Source organism: Heliangelus exortis, chromosome 18, assembly GCF_036169615.1.
Source record: "Heliangelus exortis chromosome 18, bHelExo1.hap1, whole genome shotgun sequence".
NCBI classification, from domain to species: domain Eukaryota; kingdom Metazoa; phylum Chordata; class Aves; order Apodiformes; family Trochilidae; genus Heliangelus; species Heliangelus exortis.
Window position 1 is genome coordinate 232,837 of NC_092439.1, and position 16,809 is coordinate 249,645.

Genomic DNA, 16,809 nt, shown 5'->3' on the forward strand with positions numbered 1-16,809 from the left:
TTTTTTTTTTTTTTTTTTTTTTTTTTTTTCTCTCTCTCTTTTTTTCCTCCAGGGCCAGATACTGACGTTTCGGTGTCTCTTAGCAACTGCCTCCACATCTCTGAGCAACAGGAGAGCGGGATGCGGAGCCGCCGGAGCGAAGGAGAGGGCGGGGGGTGGCCATGCCCCCACTCTGGGGACACCCTGCCCGGTCTGGGGGTCCTGAACCCTAAACATGGGGTCAGGGTGGGACGAGGCTGGAAGGCGGGGGGTGAGTGCTGCCCGCCACCCACCTCCCCACGGCCAGTGTTTGACGATGGAAACGGCCCCTTTGGCTCAGAAAAGGCCCATGTTTTGCTCTGGAAGCATTACAGCACGGCAGCGATGACATTTTTGGAAAGGAGGCACTTCCCAAACCCAGACTGCCCACGTTTGGGAAGGGGGGGGTTCCCTTGTTTTAATTTTCTCCTGCTGTTCTCATGGGGCTGCTCCTTTTCCCAGCTGGCAGCACCAGCCCCATTCCGCTACCCTGGGGGGTGCTTTTGCTCCCCACAACCCATGGGGATGCTGCCTCCTCCGGGGCAGACAGCATGCAGGCAGACAGCGTGTGGCCGCCTCTCCCCCAGCACGCTGTTAATTGGCGCTGGGTATTAATTGGCGCTGCCCGAAGCCCGGGCTCCCAGCAGGCTCCCAGGGAAACTTCGGGAGCTGAAGGCACCCAGGCATCCCAGGAGGCAGCTGCAGCTCAGACAGACGCGTAATTAGAGATAAGACCCGAGCCTGGCTGCAGAACTCTGCCCTGCATCCATCAGCCCTGAGGTTTGTTTCCCCCCCCCTCGTTTTGGGCTACGCTGGCAGCGAATAAACAAACACATCAGCCCGGTTCCTCGCTCGGGGCCGAGCTGCACAGCAGAGTGGGGCTCGCAGCCCCCTCGCCAAGCCCCCTGTGGTCACAGACACGGGTACATGGGTGGCTCTCTGGATGATGTCTTCAAGCTTGCTTCCAGCCCCCTTTGCAATTTTCTGCCCCCCTCTCCACTTCTCCCCACTTGCCTACAGCCCCAGCAGGGCCTGGGATCGCCCCAAGGAGCCCAGTGTGATGAATCTGCCTGATCTCCAGGGTGGGCAGCAGATGGTAGCCCCCTTCATTTAATCTACACACGTGTTCTGGCTTTGGGGAGGAGCAGGATGGGGAGGAATGGCTGTACCTCTTCTTCCCAAGGATGGTCAAAGCTCCTGGTGTCCACCATGAGATGGTGGCAGGGCTTGTGGCCCCATCTCCCCTGCAGTGTCCTGGCCCTGGCACAGGCAAGAGCCTGGCCGGGTGGGTTGGCTGCTGAGCCTCTAGCCCTCAAAATATATAATCAGGTTTGTTGTATCTGCCTTTTTTTTTTTCCTTAATAAAATGGGTTGTCAGGCTCTGTCCCAGGCTGCCCAGGGGAGGGGTAGAGTCCCCATCCCCGGAGGGCTTGAAGAGATGTGAAGACTGAGGGACATGGGTTAGTGGTGTCCTTGGGTTGGACTGGATGATCTTAAAGGTCTTTTCCAACCCAAACCATTTGATGGTTCTGTGATTCTAAGCCCTCCCTGGAAGCTACTTCCAGGCACCCAGAGGACCTGAGGTGGGTGAGGAGGCAGCATAGGGGTTTCTGGCTGTGAAGGACTGTGCATGGTATCCAAACACCTTTATTCCAATGCCTTGAGCCTCTGCCACTGTCTGCAAGGCCCTGGGCATCACACAGAGCTGGAGCACCTGGGCCTTAGTGGGAACCACCTGGTTCTTTCTCCTGGCCCAAATATTGAGCCTGTTGTGTGATGGGTGCTGAAACTAAACCCCTTCACCCCCCCAGCAGGATGCTGAGTGGTGGTCCTGGCAGCCCGATGAGGAGAGCCTTACCTCAGCTCCTGTCCTCTGCCCAGGCCCAGAAAGTGTGGCCTCCTGGGCCATGTCTAAGGAGGTAACTTGAGGCTTGTCATGAGGGATGAGAGGCAGCTGGCAGGGGACAGCCTAAGCCCAAGGAACAGCCCCAGAGAGCCCAGGGGAACGGCAGCACCAGAGCTTCCCAGGCAGCCTGCAGGGACCAAGAGAGCTCAGAGGTGCCACGGCCACCAGGAAAACACCTGAGAAAGCCACAAATGTGTAGCCAGTAGTGCTGGGTGCAGTCGGGCAGCTCCTGAGGAGCAGCTGTGAACAGCCCTTCACTCTGCAGAGCTCCCACACGCAGAGCTGCTCTGTGCCTCTGCAACACTCAGCTCAAATGCTGTCACAGCTCTGCAGAGCTCAAAAGACCCATCCAAATCTCTAACTGCTGGCAAGACTCTCCCACTGAGATACTTGCAAACTCCTCTAAGCTACTCAGCCTCCTCCAAGCCAGTCGTAAAGCTCCACAAACTGCCTCTGACCAGTTTGAAACCTCTCTGAAGGGAGGTGGGCAGTCCTGGAGAACTCCAAAGGGTCCATGGCCACATGTCTGTGGTCACTCTTGGCAGCCTGCACCCAAAAGTTGAGGGGAGGAGGCCTGGGGCACCAGCCCAGGGCTGCACAGGCTGGGGACAGGGACCCCCTTTGCCCAGGTGGGCTCACAGCTCTGATCACACAGAGATTAGTTAACCCCAGCACTGCACCTGCAGGAAAGAACCAGGATGACATGTCACTCGAGGTGGGACAGTCCCTCTGCTTTGCCCACATCTGTGCTCAGCAGCACAAGCCCAGGAGGGGAGAAATGAGCAAAGAGGAAGGAATGGTGATTGTGGTAAGCATGGGACACAGAGCTGCCCCTCAGGGACTTTCCCTTTTCAACCAAGCATTTTCTTCACAGCTGCTGCCAGCAGGGCTGTAGCCATATGGCTTGTGGGATATGGCTGGAGATGCTGGTGGCCACCAAGGAGGCCTAGGCTGTACCAAGAGCAGCTAGAGCAGAGTTATCTGAGGAGGAGGACTCAGAATCAGAAGTTTATGTTCAGTCCTATTCCATGAGATGCTTGTGTACTCCGAGATAGGACTTTGGCCATCTTGTAGGAGAACCACTTCTCACTTGGTTACTGATGCTGGAAGGAAGGGGCTGCTACCCTAACATAACTCAGAAGGAAGCCAGGCAGTTGGGATCCCTGGCCAAAGATGCAGGTATTGATCGGGCATTTGGGGAAAAGGCTGGAACCACCAGCCTACAGAAATAACTCTTGTCAGCTGTAAGGGAGACATATCCCTATAAAGAGGAAACAGACTGCGCACAGGTCAAAGCACCCACACTTGAAAAGGCTATTGGGTATCTAAAAGAACTGGCTGTACGAGATGTGATCTGTACCAATGGTGAGATTGTAGATCCTTATGACATGTGCTATGCCCTAAGCCTGTGAGGCAAAGGTTGCACCATCCCCATTTAATCATACACTATCAGTAACATTATGGGTTCTTGGAGAAACAGAACCAGGTGTGGGTGATGTGATTAAAACAGCACGAGAATATGAAGATGCTGTCACGGCTCCTCATTGGGCCTGGGTCTCTGCTCATCAGTACATCAGCATTAAATTGTGACACTGCCCTATCAAGATCACACCACAAAGTCTCCTAGAAAAACAGGACTGAGAACTTTGCCCAGGCACCATTTTTCCATTAAAAAAGAAAAGAACAGTGACAAGACCTTTAGACATCCCTTAAACCACCTGAGGAGACATTTCTAACTGCAGAGAAAAAGATTCTGGCTCTGAGTGACAAGAGGTCACAAGAATACTTGAAGGAAACCTCCTTGCAGATGGAAGGATTGTTAAATACATAAATGTAGTACAGAATGAGTTATGAAAACATCACCTCCTCAGGCTGATGAACCAATTTGATCTCCCTGCAGCAGTTTCACAGCTTGCTTGGGCAAGATTCTGCAGGGAATACCTAATGGTGCAATGTCACATCTTCAGACATCTGCATTTTCATGTGCTGAAACCACAGCCAGTGGCCTGGAATCAGCCAGAGGAGCCCCATCCCACCCTGGTGGGGGAAAGGAAAGAGAGAAACACTGTCAAAGTGTTTATTTCAACAGGATTTTATTCAATATTTTTGTACTAAAAAAAAGTCTTAAAACTGTAAACATGCTGCACACTAAGAAACCAAACCATGCTGTGGCAAAACACATTTTGCATTCTCAGTTCTTGAAGTTGCAGGATGGGCCACAGGTGGATTTGGTGCCAGGTGGGGAATGCCAAACTGCAGAGCTTGTGCGCTTGAAGTAGCGAGGCTTGCTCTTGCCAAAAATATCCTCCAGATTGGGGCTGGGAATCAGCCCAAAGAGCTGGTCAACATTGATTGGGTGGTGGTACCGGTGTATAATGGCTCGATTAAGCTGGGTCCCTGTGGGAACAGCCACACCAGAGGCAGACCCGTTATGAACAAGTTTTCAGTGCCATTGGGAAAGCTCCAGGGGAGGGATTTAAGGAATCCAAACCAAACGTGGCACCTACTATCAGCCCAGGCAGGGACAGGCTTCCGAGGATCATTCTCATCATCTGTGGAGTCATCACTGTTCAGGTCCATCCCATAGTTATTCCCATTTCCCTTTGGGGATCTGGAGTCCTCAGTGCCCTTTGGGGGCCCTAAGCAGGATGTGGAGCTGGATTTCTGAAACCACAGAGACAGCCTTGGTCAGAGCAGGATCCTGGTTCAAAAGGCAGGAGAGCCAAAAGGGTCAGGGTTAGGTTCCCACCTGGGCATGGGAAGGCTTGGATCTACATGGGAAGTGGAACTGGGGTTTAGGTTTTCACTAGAACCCACAAGTGCTCAAATTCTTTTAGCTTTGTTTTTAAGTGAACTTGAAAGCATGTTCCCCCTGCCCTGACCCCAGAGCTGGAAGGGCCAGCTGCCCCCGCTTCAGGTCCCAAGCTGCCAGGCAGAGCCTGGCAGGAAAAGCCAGGGCTTCATTTCACACCAAAACTGCAGATCAGAGTAGCACCAGCCAAGGCTTGGAGGAACCTCCTGGCTATGTGGTGACGAACAGGAATGGCCAGAAGACCTGATTTGGAGCGCAGGAGTGCCCAGAGGTACTGACCAGAGGATGAACCAGGAAGGCAATCCTGATTCTGCACGAAGGGAACACATGAGTACACACATCTGTACAAACACAAAACCTGTCAGTGCTCAGGGACTTGGTAGCAACTTTTAACCCTTTTCTGCTCCTATTTCTGGTAGGAAAGCTGTATAGAACATACCCTGTATGTCTGAGCACTTGGCTTCTAAACACAGGCTCTACACTCAAACCCTTTTCACATTTCATTCTCCAGAGCTCTGACACAAGTCACAGCAGAGCAGAGCAGCAGAAGAGGAGCCCATCAGCCCCCAGGCAGGGGTTTCCCGGCAGATGCAGCCCCCAGACCAGCTGGACTCTGGGGCAGCTGTTTCTCCTACCCCGCAGTGATCAGAGCTCCCCAGCTCCAACTCACACAGGGTTCTGGAGACCACCCCCCAAGACAGACCCCACCGCAGTCCCACAGCGCGGGGCAGCGTGCTGCCATCCCGTGGCCATTCCCCGCAGCTTTGCCAAGATAAAACGCTTGTTCGGGTTCCTCCCGTGCAGAGCTCCCAGGAGGACAGACATCCACATCCTTGCACGGACGCCTGCTAAAGCCCAGCAGCCTGCCCTTGATTTCATTTCCTTCTCCATCAGCGGTGGGTAAATAGATCTGCAGGCTGGCCTCAAACCACAGGGGCCAATTAGACACCACAGACTTTTATTTGAGGGCTACTGCTGGAACCAGAACTCACCTTTAGCGTGGTGCTCAGCCATGTGCCAGGAGCAGCAGTAAATGCTGCTGGCTGCTTGATTTTCTTCTCCTCTCCCGGTGGCTGCTGGGGGTCCTGCAGACCATCTTCCTCCTGCTAGGGCACAAGAGTTCAGTCACTCTTCAGTCATGTTCACCTAGGCAAAACAACCAGAGGATCTCTGGAACTGAGCTGTATTTCCCAGGGCCCTTGTAAAAAAAAAAAAAAAACAACCAACCAACCAACCAAAAAAACCCAAACCAAACACAAAAACCAAAAAAACCCCCAAAACAAACAACCCAAAGCCTCAGTCCTTCTGTGTCGTCTTCTGCAGAAAAAACCCACAAAACTAAAACTTTGTTCAGACCTAAAGCAACCCAGTTTCCAGAGCCCATTCTCACCTTCACCACCCTGAGACAAGGATTTGGAGTCACAGCAATGCATTCTGGTTGTTTGGCTTTCTTCTCCTGCCCAGGCAGCTGGTGCTGCTCCTTCGGGCTTACTTCCTCCTAATAAAGAATAAAACTGTTCCCTCTTAAAGCTCTTTTTCAACACAAACCACCTTACCCAGGAGCTGCTTCCCCAATATCACTAAGCAAGGAAGAACTACTGGGAGGGCTGCAGGGATTCAGAATTACATCCAACCTCTCTCCTTTCTGGAGCTTTGCTGTGCCTCACTCCAGCCCAGCTGCTGGAAACATATGAAGAATCCAGACCTTCATTAAAATTATATAGCACAAACAGGAGTCTGAATATCATGGACCTAGTGAGCAAGAGTAAATACAGCAGGAGGGATTTATCCTTAAGAAGAGCAGCATTTAAGGGGCTGATTTTTCACTAACGAAGAAGGGAGAATAAAGTGTGTTAAGAGTCGAAAGAGAGTGGAAATAAAATGTTACTGTGATATTTTGAGACAAACAGGCTTGACTTTGAGCCATAACATTCTTTGTATAAATGCAAATGATGTTACATGAAGCCTTATGATACCTGAAGTTTGCTCTGGGGATCACATCCTCCAAATACAGCGAGTGAATTTAGTAGGAAAAAACCAACAAATCTCTTACTAATTTCCATATTCATTTAAGTATCAGTGAATGCCACTGGAGGTGTTGTTCAAGGTGCCATTGTATGGCTGTCATACATCTTGTGAAGGGGCTGATAAGGCTCACTCACTAACAAGAAATAGTCGCCCAAAACCCAACCTTTTACAGCAACGTTTTAGCCTGACATTGGTTTTATTGTACTTTTCATCTAAAGAACATAATGACAAACTAACAGTAACACAGCACCTGGAAAACTAGTCTGATATTAAAATAAGCCGGTGTGTTCTACACCTCACTAGCTTACAACAGAGGAGTTGTTCCAAGACCACTTCAGCTCCCCACCTTTATGGGTTTTTCAGTAAGCATTGCTGACTCTGGCTGGGGGGGCTTCTCTTTCCCTCGTGGTTTGTGATGCCTGGGAAAAAAAAAAACAACCCCTGGGCTCAGCCTGGCATTCACACCAGGCTCCCAGTTGCTGCAGCATTGTTCATTTACTGCTTCCCCTGCCAAGCACACCAATACCTCTCTTTGGCTTGCTCCACCTGGCGCTGCTCTACAAGTTTTTTCAGTTCCAAGACCCTCTTCCCTTTTTCTTTCACTTCATCCTCTCTCCGCTTGTGCAGTGGTTCTTGCTGCTCAAATTCGTCCTCCTCCTGAAGAAGAAAACACTTGTAGGCCTCCAGCTCAAGTGGGGAAAGGTGTGAGGAGACAAGTGAATGCTCTGACACAACCTGTCTTGGTCTATCTTACTATCACCTCCCATGGCCCGCCCACTCCTTGGGTAGCCATTCCCATGTTTGCCCACAGGTACCCTCATGTTCAAATCCAACATCAACCCTCTAGACAGACATTTTGGACCCTCAAACCCCTGTGAGAGGAGAGGCAGTAACCTGTCCCACCAGTCAGAGCCACACACAGGTTCCCTTTTCTACAGGCTCCTTTTCTACAGGCAGGAGGGACTTAGAGGTGTTCTTACCATGCTTGGCACCTTCTGCTTCCATCCCTCAGCATCCCCGTGCTTCTTGGACAGCTTTTTCTTGCTTCGTTCCTCTGCCACTCTCTCTTCCCGTGCTTGTGAGAGCCACACCTGAGCAAATCCAGAGAGGTTTCCTTCACCCCTCTGTCCCAGCACTCCCACCACAGTGGGGCTGGGAGCACTCTTGGCTGCTCAGCTTTGGAACAAGACTGAAAGGAGCATGACTCCTTCGTCCTCCAAGGCTGACCCTTTCCAAGGGACACTTCAGTCCAACCCCCAAAATGAGCAACCATCTCTCTTCCCCAAGGCTGGAGGCAGCTGGGCATAGCCCCTCTGTCCTGCAGGACCTGTGTGATTGTGCACCCATAAACAATGTGCATTAGAGAAAGCTGAACCCCTGCAGAAGGATAGAGAACAAAAGCCTACTCTTGTCACAGTTTTCGGTGTCTCTACAGACTCGTCCTCCACCACCAGCAGCAACCCTGCAAGTCTCAGGCCAGTGGCCTGTTTACACCCTGGTGGCCTCAGAGCTCCCAGAGAACATCACTGTAAGATGTTGTCCAAATCTCGTGCAACCTTCTTACCTTCTCATCACTCTGCAAAATCTTCTGCTCCATCCGCTTTTTCTTCTCTTCCTCCATCTGTTCCACCCGTTCCCGAGCCTGCAGTGCCTTCCTCAGGCGCTCTTCCCTCTTCCTGGGCAGAGTGTGTGCAAGATGGGCCTGTCAGCCCTGTCTGCTCTGGCAGAGGTGGTGGGGAGCAGAGACTTGCATGGTCATTGGGGAAAACAGGTATTTTGCTCCGGTTGGTTCAGCTGGGCTCAGCCACACTTCTGGGCCAAGCTCAGACACCAGCAGGTGCTTTGCACCACTGAAATCCTTGCTGCAGTAAACCATGGGCAGCAGAGCTCAGGGTGCCCCAGCACAAAGCACAGAGACAGCACCCTGAGCTAACCCAGTGATGGAGGTGAGGGACCCCAAAACTCACTGCTTCATTTCTGCCTGCCGCCGCCGCTTCTCCTCCTCCACTTTCTTTCTCCTCTGCTCCTCAGCCTCCTGCTTCTTCCTGAGGCTCTCCAGTCTCTGCCTCTCCTTTGACTGAAGGGAGATGAGTTCAGGTTGTACCAACTGCTGGGCCTGTTTCTACCCTGGATCTGCTTGTGCATAGGCAGCCAGAGGCTCAGGTGTGCTGAACCAAGAACCCACTGCCAGAGCCACCTTCACCCACACACCAGGATGGGAATGTTGGGAAAAAACAATGCAGGTTTGGCAACAGCATTTATTCAATTCATATGAGCAGCAGAGTCCCCGTCAGTCCTTCAGCTGCAGAGAGCATGTTCAGGCAGGGAGCTCCTGCTGTAGGCGACTGTATGTGGGAAATGCTCCCTGCCTGGGACAGCGTGCCCCTCACCAGCAGCTGGGAGCAGAGGGGAGAAGGGGCAGAGTGCAAGCAGTCTTGCTGAGAGACCAAAAGGTCCCCAAGCAGTCCCCAGCTGTCAGGACACACCTGCAGAGATCCAGCCACCCCACTACCAGAGTGGGCACACAGCTGCATGGACACCAGTGTGAGGGGAAGAGTGGTCAGTGCCTGGGAGGTGAGGAGCATAGCAGGCAGAATCCTCCAGCTCCACAGTTAAGTGTGTCATTACTTACAACAAAGTCTCCCTGTAGAAAAGAGACAAAAAATGATTAAGGGTTTGGAGATGACACTACAGCCCCCGTTCATGGGCCATACAGCCCACTCCCATGGTAGGGACCTGCTGCCTGACCCTCAGCCCTGCAGCACTCAGTTATGTGAGACACAAGGACAGATTCCCACTGCCAGTGGAAAAGTTTCCCCTGTTCCCACATAAAGTGCTTCTGCTGCCTACAGACAGAGCAGACAATATATTTCTGCAAGGTTTAAGGTTTGGTCCTAAAGCCCCCCTGCTCTATAGCAGTGTGTGTGGACCAGCAACATGAGGCAACATCAACCAGTTTCCATGCCCTGGGGAGGCTGGAGTGGAACTGTGGGGCCAGTTTGCTACCAGGACCTGCACCAACCCATGGTGCAGGCAAAACTAAGAACACGTTAGTGCTTTTCTTGGCAACAGTCCCTCCTGCCACTCCCCAGACGAGATCCCCTCCTCCTGCCCTGCACAGGAAGATGGGACTGACACACCTTCAGATCAGGCCGGGTGGGAGTACTGTGTTTGATGAAGTTCTTGATGACCCCCACACGTCCTGCAGAGCCTGGGCCAGCGAGCAGTTGCGTGCGCTGCACGGCTTGCAGGAAGTTCTTCAGTGGTCTGACAACCTAGGAGGAGAAGATGGAGGGAAGTCAGCACCTACCAGGGAAGGAGGAGGGCAAAGGGCCATGGCATCCACTCACCTTGTTAGCTGGAGAGGAAGGTGGAGCCTGGTTTGCTGAATTCTTGTGCTTCTCATCCAACAGGGAAAGGGGGCGACCACCTGGCTGATGCCCATCCCGTACAACACTCACTCCCTGATTACAGCTTCTTGTCCTGGTGGCATTAGCAAGAAGCAAGTTAGGTGACAGCCCCACTCCCCAGTCCTGCCAGCAGCAGCACTGACCTGCAGTCACATGTTTACCTGTGTCAGAAATGATCACACTTCCAACCCATAATTCCAGGGAAAAGCGGGGGGGGGAATGGTACTGCACACTCAGGGCCTGATCCAGCAGCAGCCTCAAGGTTACTGCTCCCCCCCTTCCCATCCACAGCAAATTCACCCCAACCAAACCAGGGCAGGAGGTTGAGGGCAAAGCTAGAAGCAGCTGAAACCTCACATGAAGCACCAGAAACACAACCAATGAGGGAACAAGTCAGGCACTACAGACATTTGCACAGGATAAAATTAAATAATTCTGTCCCCTGATAGTGTTGCCTTCAGAAATTGCTCCTGCAACAGCACTGTATGAGCCACTCTGAGTCACAGCTGAGCTGTCCTAGTCACCTTTGCTGGGTTGTGCATCAACTCGTGTCTACTTCCCAAACCAGACATGGGGGCCAGACCCAGAACAGGCTTAAGAAGCCACAAGGAACTCCCAGGAGACAAGATTTGGCCAAAGAAGATTTCAAAACTACACTGGAAAAGGGCATGGGAAATAGAGAGAAGCAAACTCCCCAAAACCTTTGAAAAAAATCTGGCTCACTCCTCCTTGCAAACATCTCATACCAGATATGTGAGGGATTCTCCTGGGATGTGGTGCAGGGGGGCTGCTCCTGGCTCTGGCTGTTGGGATTTACACAGCTTCCTGTGGAGAAACCTATCATTAATGCCATGGGCACGTGTCCTGCAGGGCTCCAGGTCCTGTGTGTTCCAAGCCCCCTGGCACCTAACCAGAGGAAGCAGGAGTTCAGAGGGCTACCTGGGACACCGTTGCTGTGCACACACGTCCTGCACAGAGCCTCTGCTCCGGCACAACCTGCCTCACCAGAGGGCCTTCAGCTCCTCTGCCCTCTGCTCCAGCAGCTCACCACCTCCTACAGTCCCCAAACACTCCATCTGCCCCTCTCCTTGCTCAGGGACACAGTAAATAATCAGGACCTGTAAATGCTCACAGGACGTGAGCACAGAGGAAAGGGATGTCAAGCTGCTTTAACTGAACATGACATTAGGTGGAAGATTCCAGGTCTAAGAGCCATCTCCTTTCATTACTCAGATTGAAGCTGGATGGGACAGCATTTGTCTCAAGGCTTGGACACACTGACAAGATGTCCTTGCTTATCTAACTGCATGCCTCACCTCTTCAGCAGATCAAAAGTTTACCTGAAAAATTATCTTGACTGGTCAGAGGTGATTTTGTTTCAACACAGGGCCCAGATTTGCCACAAACCCTCATGTTGACTCCCTGGTCTGTGTCTTTGGAGCTTCACACAAGAAAAGCAAGACTAGCTCAAATTTACCTTCACTGCTCCCTGCCTGCTGATCAGGAGGAGGCAGGTGCTGTGCAGAGGGGCTGGCAGCTCCTATGCCTTTGTTTGGAGTGGGGATGTGTTCAGGAGCCTGCAGGAAAAGAAAAAACAATTTCCCATCTGCTCCAAAGAACAAGGCTGCCATGGACATGTGTGTAGGCTGTTCCTTAGAACTTACCTCTTCACTCGGGGGATGCAGTTGCAGTGCAGGCCTGGAAAAGAGAAGTTGTTTTAGTTATTGTCCAATGGACCTGACCAACACACTGAGCAGCTCCAATCTCTCCTGCAGAGCCTCTGAGAGGAAGGTGAGAATGAAGCTGCTGAGAAATGAAGCTGCTTACCTGTCCCCCTCCCAGGTGACAGCTGCCCATCCCTAGCCCCACCAGGCACAGCCAGGAATCCTATTCCCCAGCCAGGGCAGAGTTGAAGCCTGATGGCACCAACTGGATTCACCCTCAAGCCAGGATTAACCTCACTAAGCTCCACAGGGAAGGGCTGCGCCTGAGCAGACCAAACTTGGAACTGTCAACCAGCCTCCAGTGACAACATCAGCTGAACCATCCCTTACAAACCCAGTCCTACACCTTTCAAGTAAAAGTGACCCATACAGCTTCCTTGCACGATTTGCTGTGGCTCCCTCCTCCTGCCGCACCTGATGCTGCTGGTCACGTCTTCTTCCACAAAAACCTCCAAGGAGCTTTGACCTGGAGGAGAAAGACATAAGTTAACTTGGGGACTTCATTCTGAGGCTTCCCAACAGCAGCAAAATGTGTGTGGTGGAGCTGGGGTCCCTCGCAGGGAACACTGATGGCTCATCCCAGCTTTCCACACTGGTGCTGCCACCGCCCTCGCGTGTCCCTGGGGAGCTGGTGTGGGCTGGGAGGCAGCAGCTCTCTGCCTGCAGCCTGCTCCAGCTGCACAGACACACTCCTAGTGGGACCAGCATCTCCCAGCCAGTTGACTCCAGCTCCTGCCTCCCTGCACGGCTTTATGCAGAGACTGGGTGGATTTAGCTGATTTCATTCCCCCTAAAACACCACTTCACTGGAAGTGTTATAACAAATGCCTGGATACAGCGTGACTCAAAGCTGACACCACTGAATACCAAAGTGTTTATTAGGAGCCAACCTGACTGTGGAAGCTGGGATTTTTATAAAGTCCAAATAGCAAAACCTCCCCAGGAGCAGTGGGAGCAGGGGTTATGAGGAGTTCAGTGCTGCCAGGAAGAGCCTGGATTTCTGAATCCAGTCTCCTCTGATGACTGTGCTATTTGGTTCTCAGTCCAGCCACTCTTACCCAGCTTCACCCAAGAAGCATTTCAGCTCCTCTGCCAACTTCAGTCAAATTTCAGGGGTGGAGATGTCCAGTTCCTATAGATTTTTGGAGGGTTGGCAGAAGATACTGAAATTAAAGCCCCTCCCCAGGGAATGCTCTCATCTCTTCCGATCAGCTGAGCTGCACAGCTGGCCAGAACCATCTAGATTACATTTTCCCTTTCATTCCTGTTTTTCTTTTTTTTAGCTCATCCACAACCTCCACAGCCCAACTTCCAACCCCTGTGCAGGTGCCTCCTTCACCTGCAGAAGCAAAACACAGCCTGAGACCCCTACAGAAGATGGGGACCTGCAGATGGCACCTCGGAGGGGTGGGAGCCATGAGGAGCCTAAGAGGAGCCAAAGCTCACTGGGAGCAGCAGCTCTGCAGCTGCTCACTGCCCTCACCACAACCCAGGAGCTGATTCAGCCAAACACACCACAACTCAAGGAACTTACAGCTCACTCTGCTGGAGGCAGAGGAGGATTCCCGCCCTGCTGCCTTCTTTGACATTGCCCTGCTGATGGACCTCCTGATCATGCCCTCTCTCTTGCTGGCCAGGGAATACTTTTCTGCCAGGGAGACTCCACGGCTTCGGCACGAGGAGCGACGGCGTGTTCTGGATCTGGCAGTGCTCGTTTTGCTCTCAGGGTCCTGGAAAAGCACTTCTTCAAGGCCTTGAGGAGATCCATCTCCTTGGAGCTCAGCAGGATCTCCATTTCTAGCAGGTTTGGGAGTAGAAGTGCTTGCTCTTCTTTTGGGGGCCTCCACTTCCTCCCCCCTGGCTGTCTGGCTCCCAGGGATAGAAGCAGCAGAAGACACACTGTGCAGCTCAGGGGCTGCATCCCCCTCCACAGCCTGAGGGCAGTCCTGGCATTCCAGCCTCACCCCAGGACCCTCTGCCAGCCCCTTCCTTGCCAACGCTGGCAGCTCCTTGGCCTGGAACTCCCTGGCACAGTGGGGCACTTCCACCTCCTCCCCCTGACCTCCAGGGTCCTGGGTTTGCTCTTTGCTGTGGTGCTTTTGGGAACTTGGTTTGGAAAACACCAGCTTGCTGCTGCTCCTCCTTCTGGACAATCTGAAATAAAAAAACCAATTTTTAAATGAAGCAACAAAGACATCTCTCACTCCCAAACAACTTTTAGAGGGGGGAAAAAAAGCAAAGTTTTGAAGTGAACCTACAGGCTTTTACCCTTCACTTTTACCTCACAAACCCATCTCCTATCACAGGTGAAATGCAGGAGCTGAACCTTGGGAGCTCTGGCAGGTTGAGCTGGGACAATTTGGAAATTGCTGCTCAGTGTTCTCTGCTGCCTGCAAGCAGATGCTGCTGGAGGTCACCAGAAAACTAATCAGGTGCAGTAACCATGTCCCCTGCTTCAGTTAAACCTGACCAGGATTTCTGTCAGGCAGTGAAATCCTCTTGGCCCATAAGAGGACAGAGCCAAGGGTCCCCCAGGAAGTCAGGGACAAGTATGGCTGCCCAGGCAGCTCCCCACACCAGAGTGTGGAGCCCAGGGTGAGAGGAAACAGAGCTCTGGGGTGGGAGGGCTCAGCAGCTGGAAAAGGTGGACAAGGAAACAAGCTGCAGGGCACGAGTGAGGTTTTCCAGTGCTGGGAGGACAAGCACCATCAGGCAGGGACTTGTCCTGCTGCCAGCATCCCTGCAAGTACCCTCTGCCCCTTCCCTGTGTGTTATCTGTATTCCCCACCCTGACCTCCAGCAAGAATTAGCAAAAAAAAAACCAAACCCAAAAACCCATTAAGTGGGAAACTAATTAACAATATGGGAAGAGATGGGTCTTAAAAAGCACAGAGTAAGGCAGACAACAATGGCCTGACCCTGCAGGATGGAGCAGGACATGCATGTCTGCAGAGGGAGCTTCCTGTTGACACCTGCCTGGGGGGTTTTCACATCAGCAAATCTTCCTCAAAACTGAGATTCACGGAGGAAAAACACAGACAAAAGCTTGTCTTCTTCAGGGGGAACAACCCAGCCAGTACCTGAACACTAAGAGAGTGTCTCAAGAGCTCTCCCCGTGGAGATCTGCAGCATTTTTCTGCTCCTGCCCTCCCTCACCACAAACACACATGAACTTCCCACGCTTCCTTGCTATTCTTACTGCTCTCCCCATCCTCCATGTCTGCTTGCTGACAGTCTTCTAGTTCTAACTCTTCCTACCCAACTCCTGAAGGCTTTTTTTCACCATAGTTATAAAAATTTAAGTGCCTTAATACCTCAGTGCCCGGCAAAGAGCTCAGGTGCTGCTGCAGCAGCTGCCCCCCTGCTCTTGGGGAAGGAAAGTGACCCTGAGGTCTGGTGCTGACCACAGGAGGGGAGCAGGCATTCAGCTGCCATCAAGCAGTGGCATTTATAAAGTTAATTAGCATCACAGCCATCCCTGGCTACACAAGCAATTAAATCAAAGCCCCACGCCATCCTGCCTTGGCATCTGTTTACAGAAAACTGTTGGATGCTTAGGGACAGGTTTCAAAAGCCTGAAGTGTGGCTGGTTCTGAACAAATTACTTAAAATTTCCATTTCAGTTTCACTGCTAATCCCTGTGAACCCTTCTGCTTGCCCCTTCAAACACCAGCCATGGATATGCCACTGCTGCAAGTCCCAGTCTGGGGTGCTGGCACAAAGGTTGAGGGAGTGAACACCAGCAAGAAGCTCCAGTCAGAAATCCTGCTGGAACAGAATCAAATCAAACAAAATCCAAGTCCAAGCAGACAAGAAAATAGGATATTTATTATTCTTTGTTTCAAACCAGAAAACATAGGAAAACAAAGATAAAAGTGAAGGAAGCCAGCCAACCCTACCCCAACTTTTATGAGAATTACAAAACATTGATTGATCTTGACATGCTCTTTTAAACATACCTGCTCACTCAGGGAATAAAACAGCTATTTTATGTTGTGTACGTGGAAATATTATTTTGTTTTGTTCTAAGCTGCTGTCAAGCCAACTCACCTACCTCCTCCTGTGCAGCTCCTTGTGTTCATCCTTCAGGCTGCAGGACTGCCTTTTCTTGGGACGCCTCCTCTGCGATGGTGTTTTGGGCATCAGTTCAGGCTCAGCCCCAAAGTTGCTGTTGAGCAGACAAATGGCATAAGACAGAGATGGCTTCCCCCACAGCCTAAACACCGCTCCCTCCAACCCAGCTGCAAAGTAAGGGTCACTCATGGAGAAAGACGAGTGAGAAATCAAGTGAACCACACAGCACCAAAGCCCAGCCCAAGCTGCTGAACCCACAGCTATTGCAAACCACAAGCCCAGCACCCAGGGCTGTCCCTCATCTCCCAGCACCACACGTGGCCAGACACTGACAAGGCTGAAAGCACCTGGAGACCAGGCAGCTTCCTGGGGAGAGGGGGTTCCCCTTGAGGGCAGCCCCTACCTATCCAACATCCTCATGCCCTGCTCCTCCACCTCCCGCAGCCAGGCCAACCGCTTGTGCTCCGCATCACGGAGGAACCGGGCCAGCCTCAGCCCGCACACCTCCAGCAGCCGTGTGGGACCGTCAGCCTCTGCCATGGCCCTGCCTGAAACGCAGAGGGAGAGCCCAAGGCTAACAGGCACACCAGGCCCGCGTCCCGCCTCGGAGCGGGTGTGGGGACGAGATGCGACTGAAGGCTGCACCCCGGGCAGGGACAGCTCGGAGCCTCGGCCGCAGAGAACGCTCTGTCGGCTACACCCGAGGCAGAGGAGCCCTGAGGGGCTGTGACCCGATTCACCCACGGCCCGGCCCGGGCGGCTGCTCCCGCACACACACCTAGAGCTTCCCTCTCCCGCCCCAAGATCAACCCGGCCTCCACCAATCACAGCGCCCTT

The 16,809-nt window shown here is 52.4% G+C and overlaps 1 protein-coding gene across 1 annotated transcript; it reads right to left on the reverse strand.

Moving 5' to 3' along the window:
- Positions 1–4,000: 4,000 nt before the first annotated feature.
- LOC139804675 (inner centromere protein-like) lies at positions 4,001–16,734 on the reverse strand. Its single transcript, XM_071762138.1, has 19 exons — positions 16,376–16,734; positions 15,953–16,066; positions 13,433–14,052; positions 12,313–12,364; positions 11,839–11,872; positions 11,652–11,751; positions 10,921–10,999; positions 10,115–10,247; positions 9,905–10,039; positions 9,397–9,408; positions 8,732–8,841; positions 8,329–8,440; positions 7,745–7,855; positions 7,291–7,421; positions 7,111–7,183; positions 6,127–6,234; positions 5,729–5,842; positions 4,432–4,588; positions 4,001–4,321 (listed from the first exon to the last, which is right to left on the reverse strand). The coding sequence occupies exons 1-19, from the start codon at positions 16,510–16,512 to the stop codon at positions 4,116–4,118; spliced, it is 2,538 nt and encodes an 845-aa protein (XP_071618239.1). The 5' UTR covers positions 16,513–16,734; the 3' UTR covers positions 4,001–4,115.
- Between the last annotated feature and the right edge of the window lie 75 nt (positions 16,735–16,809).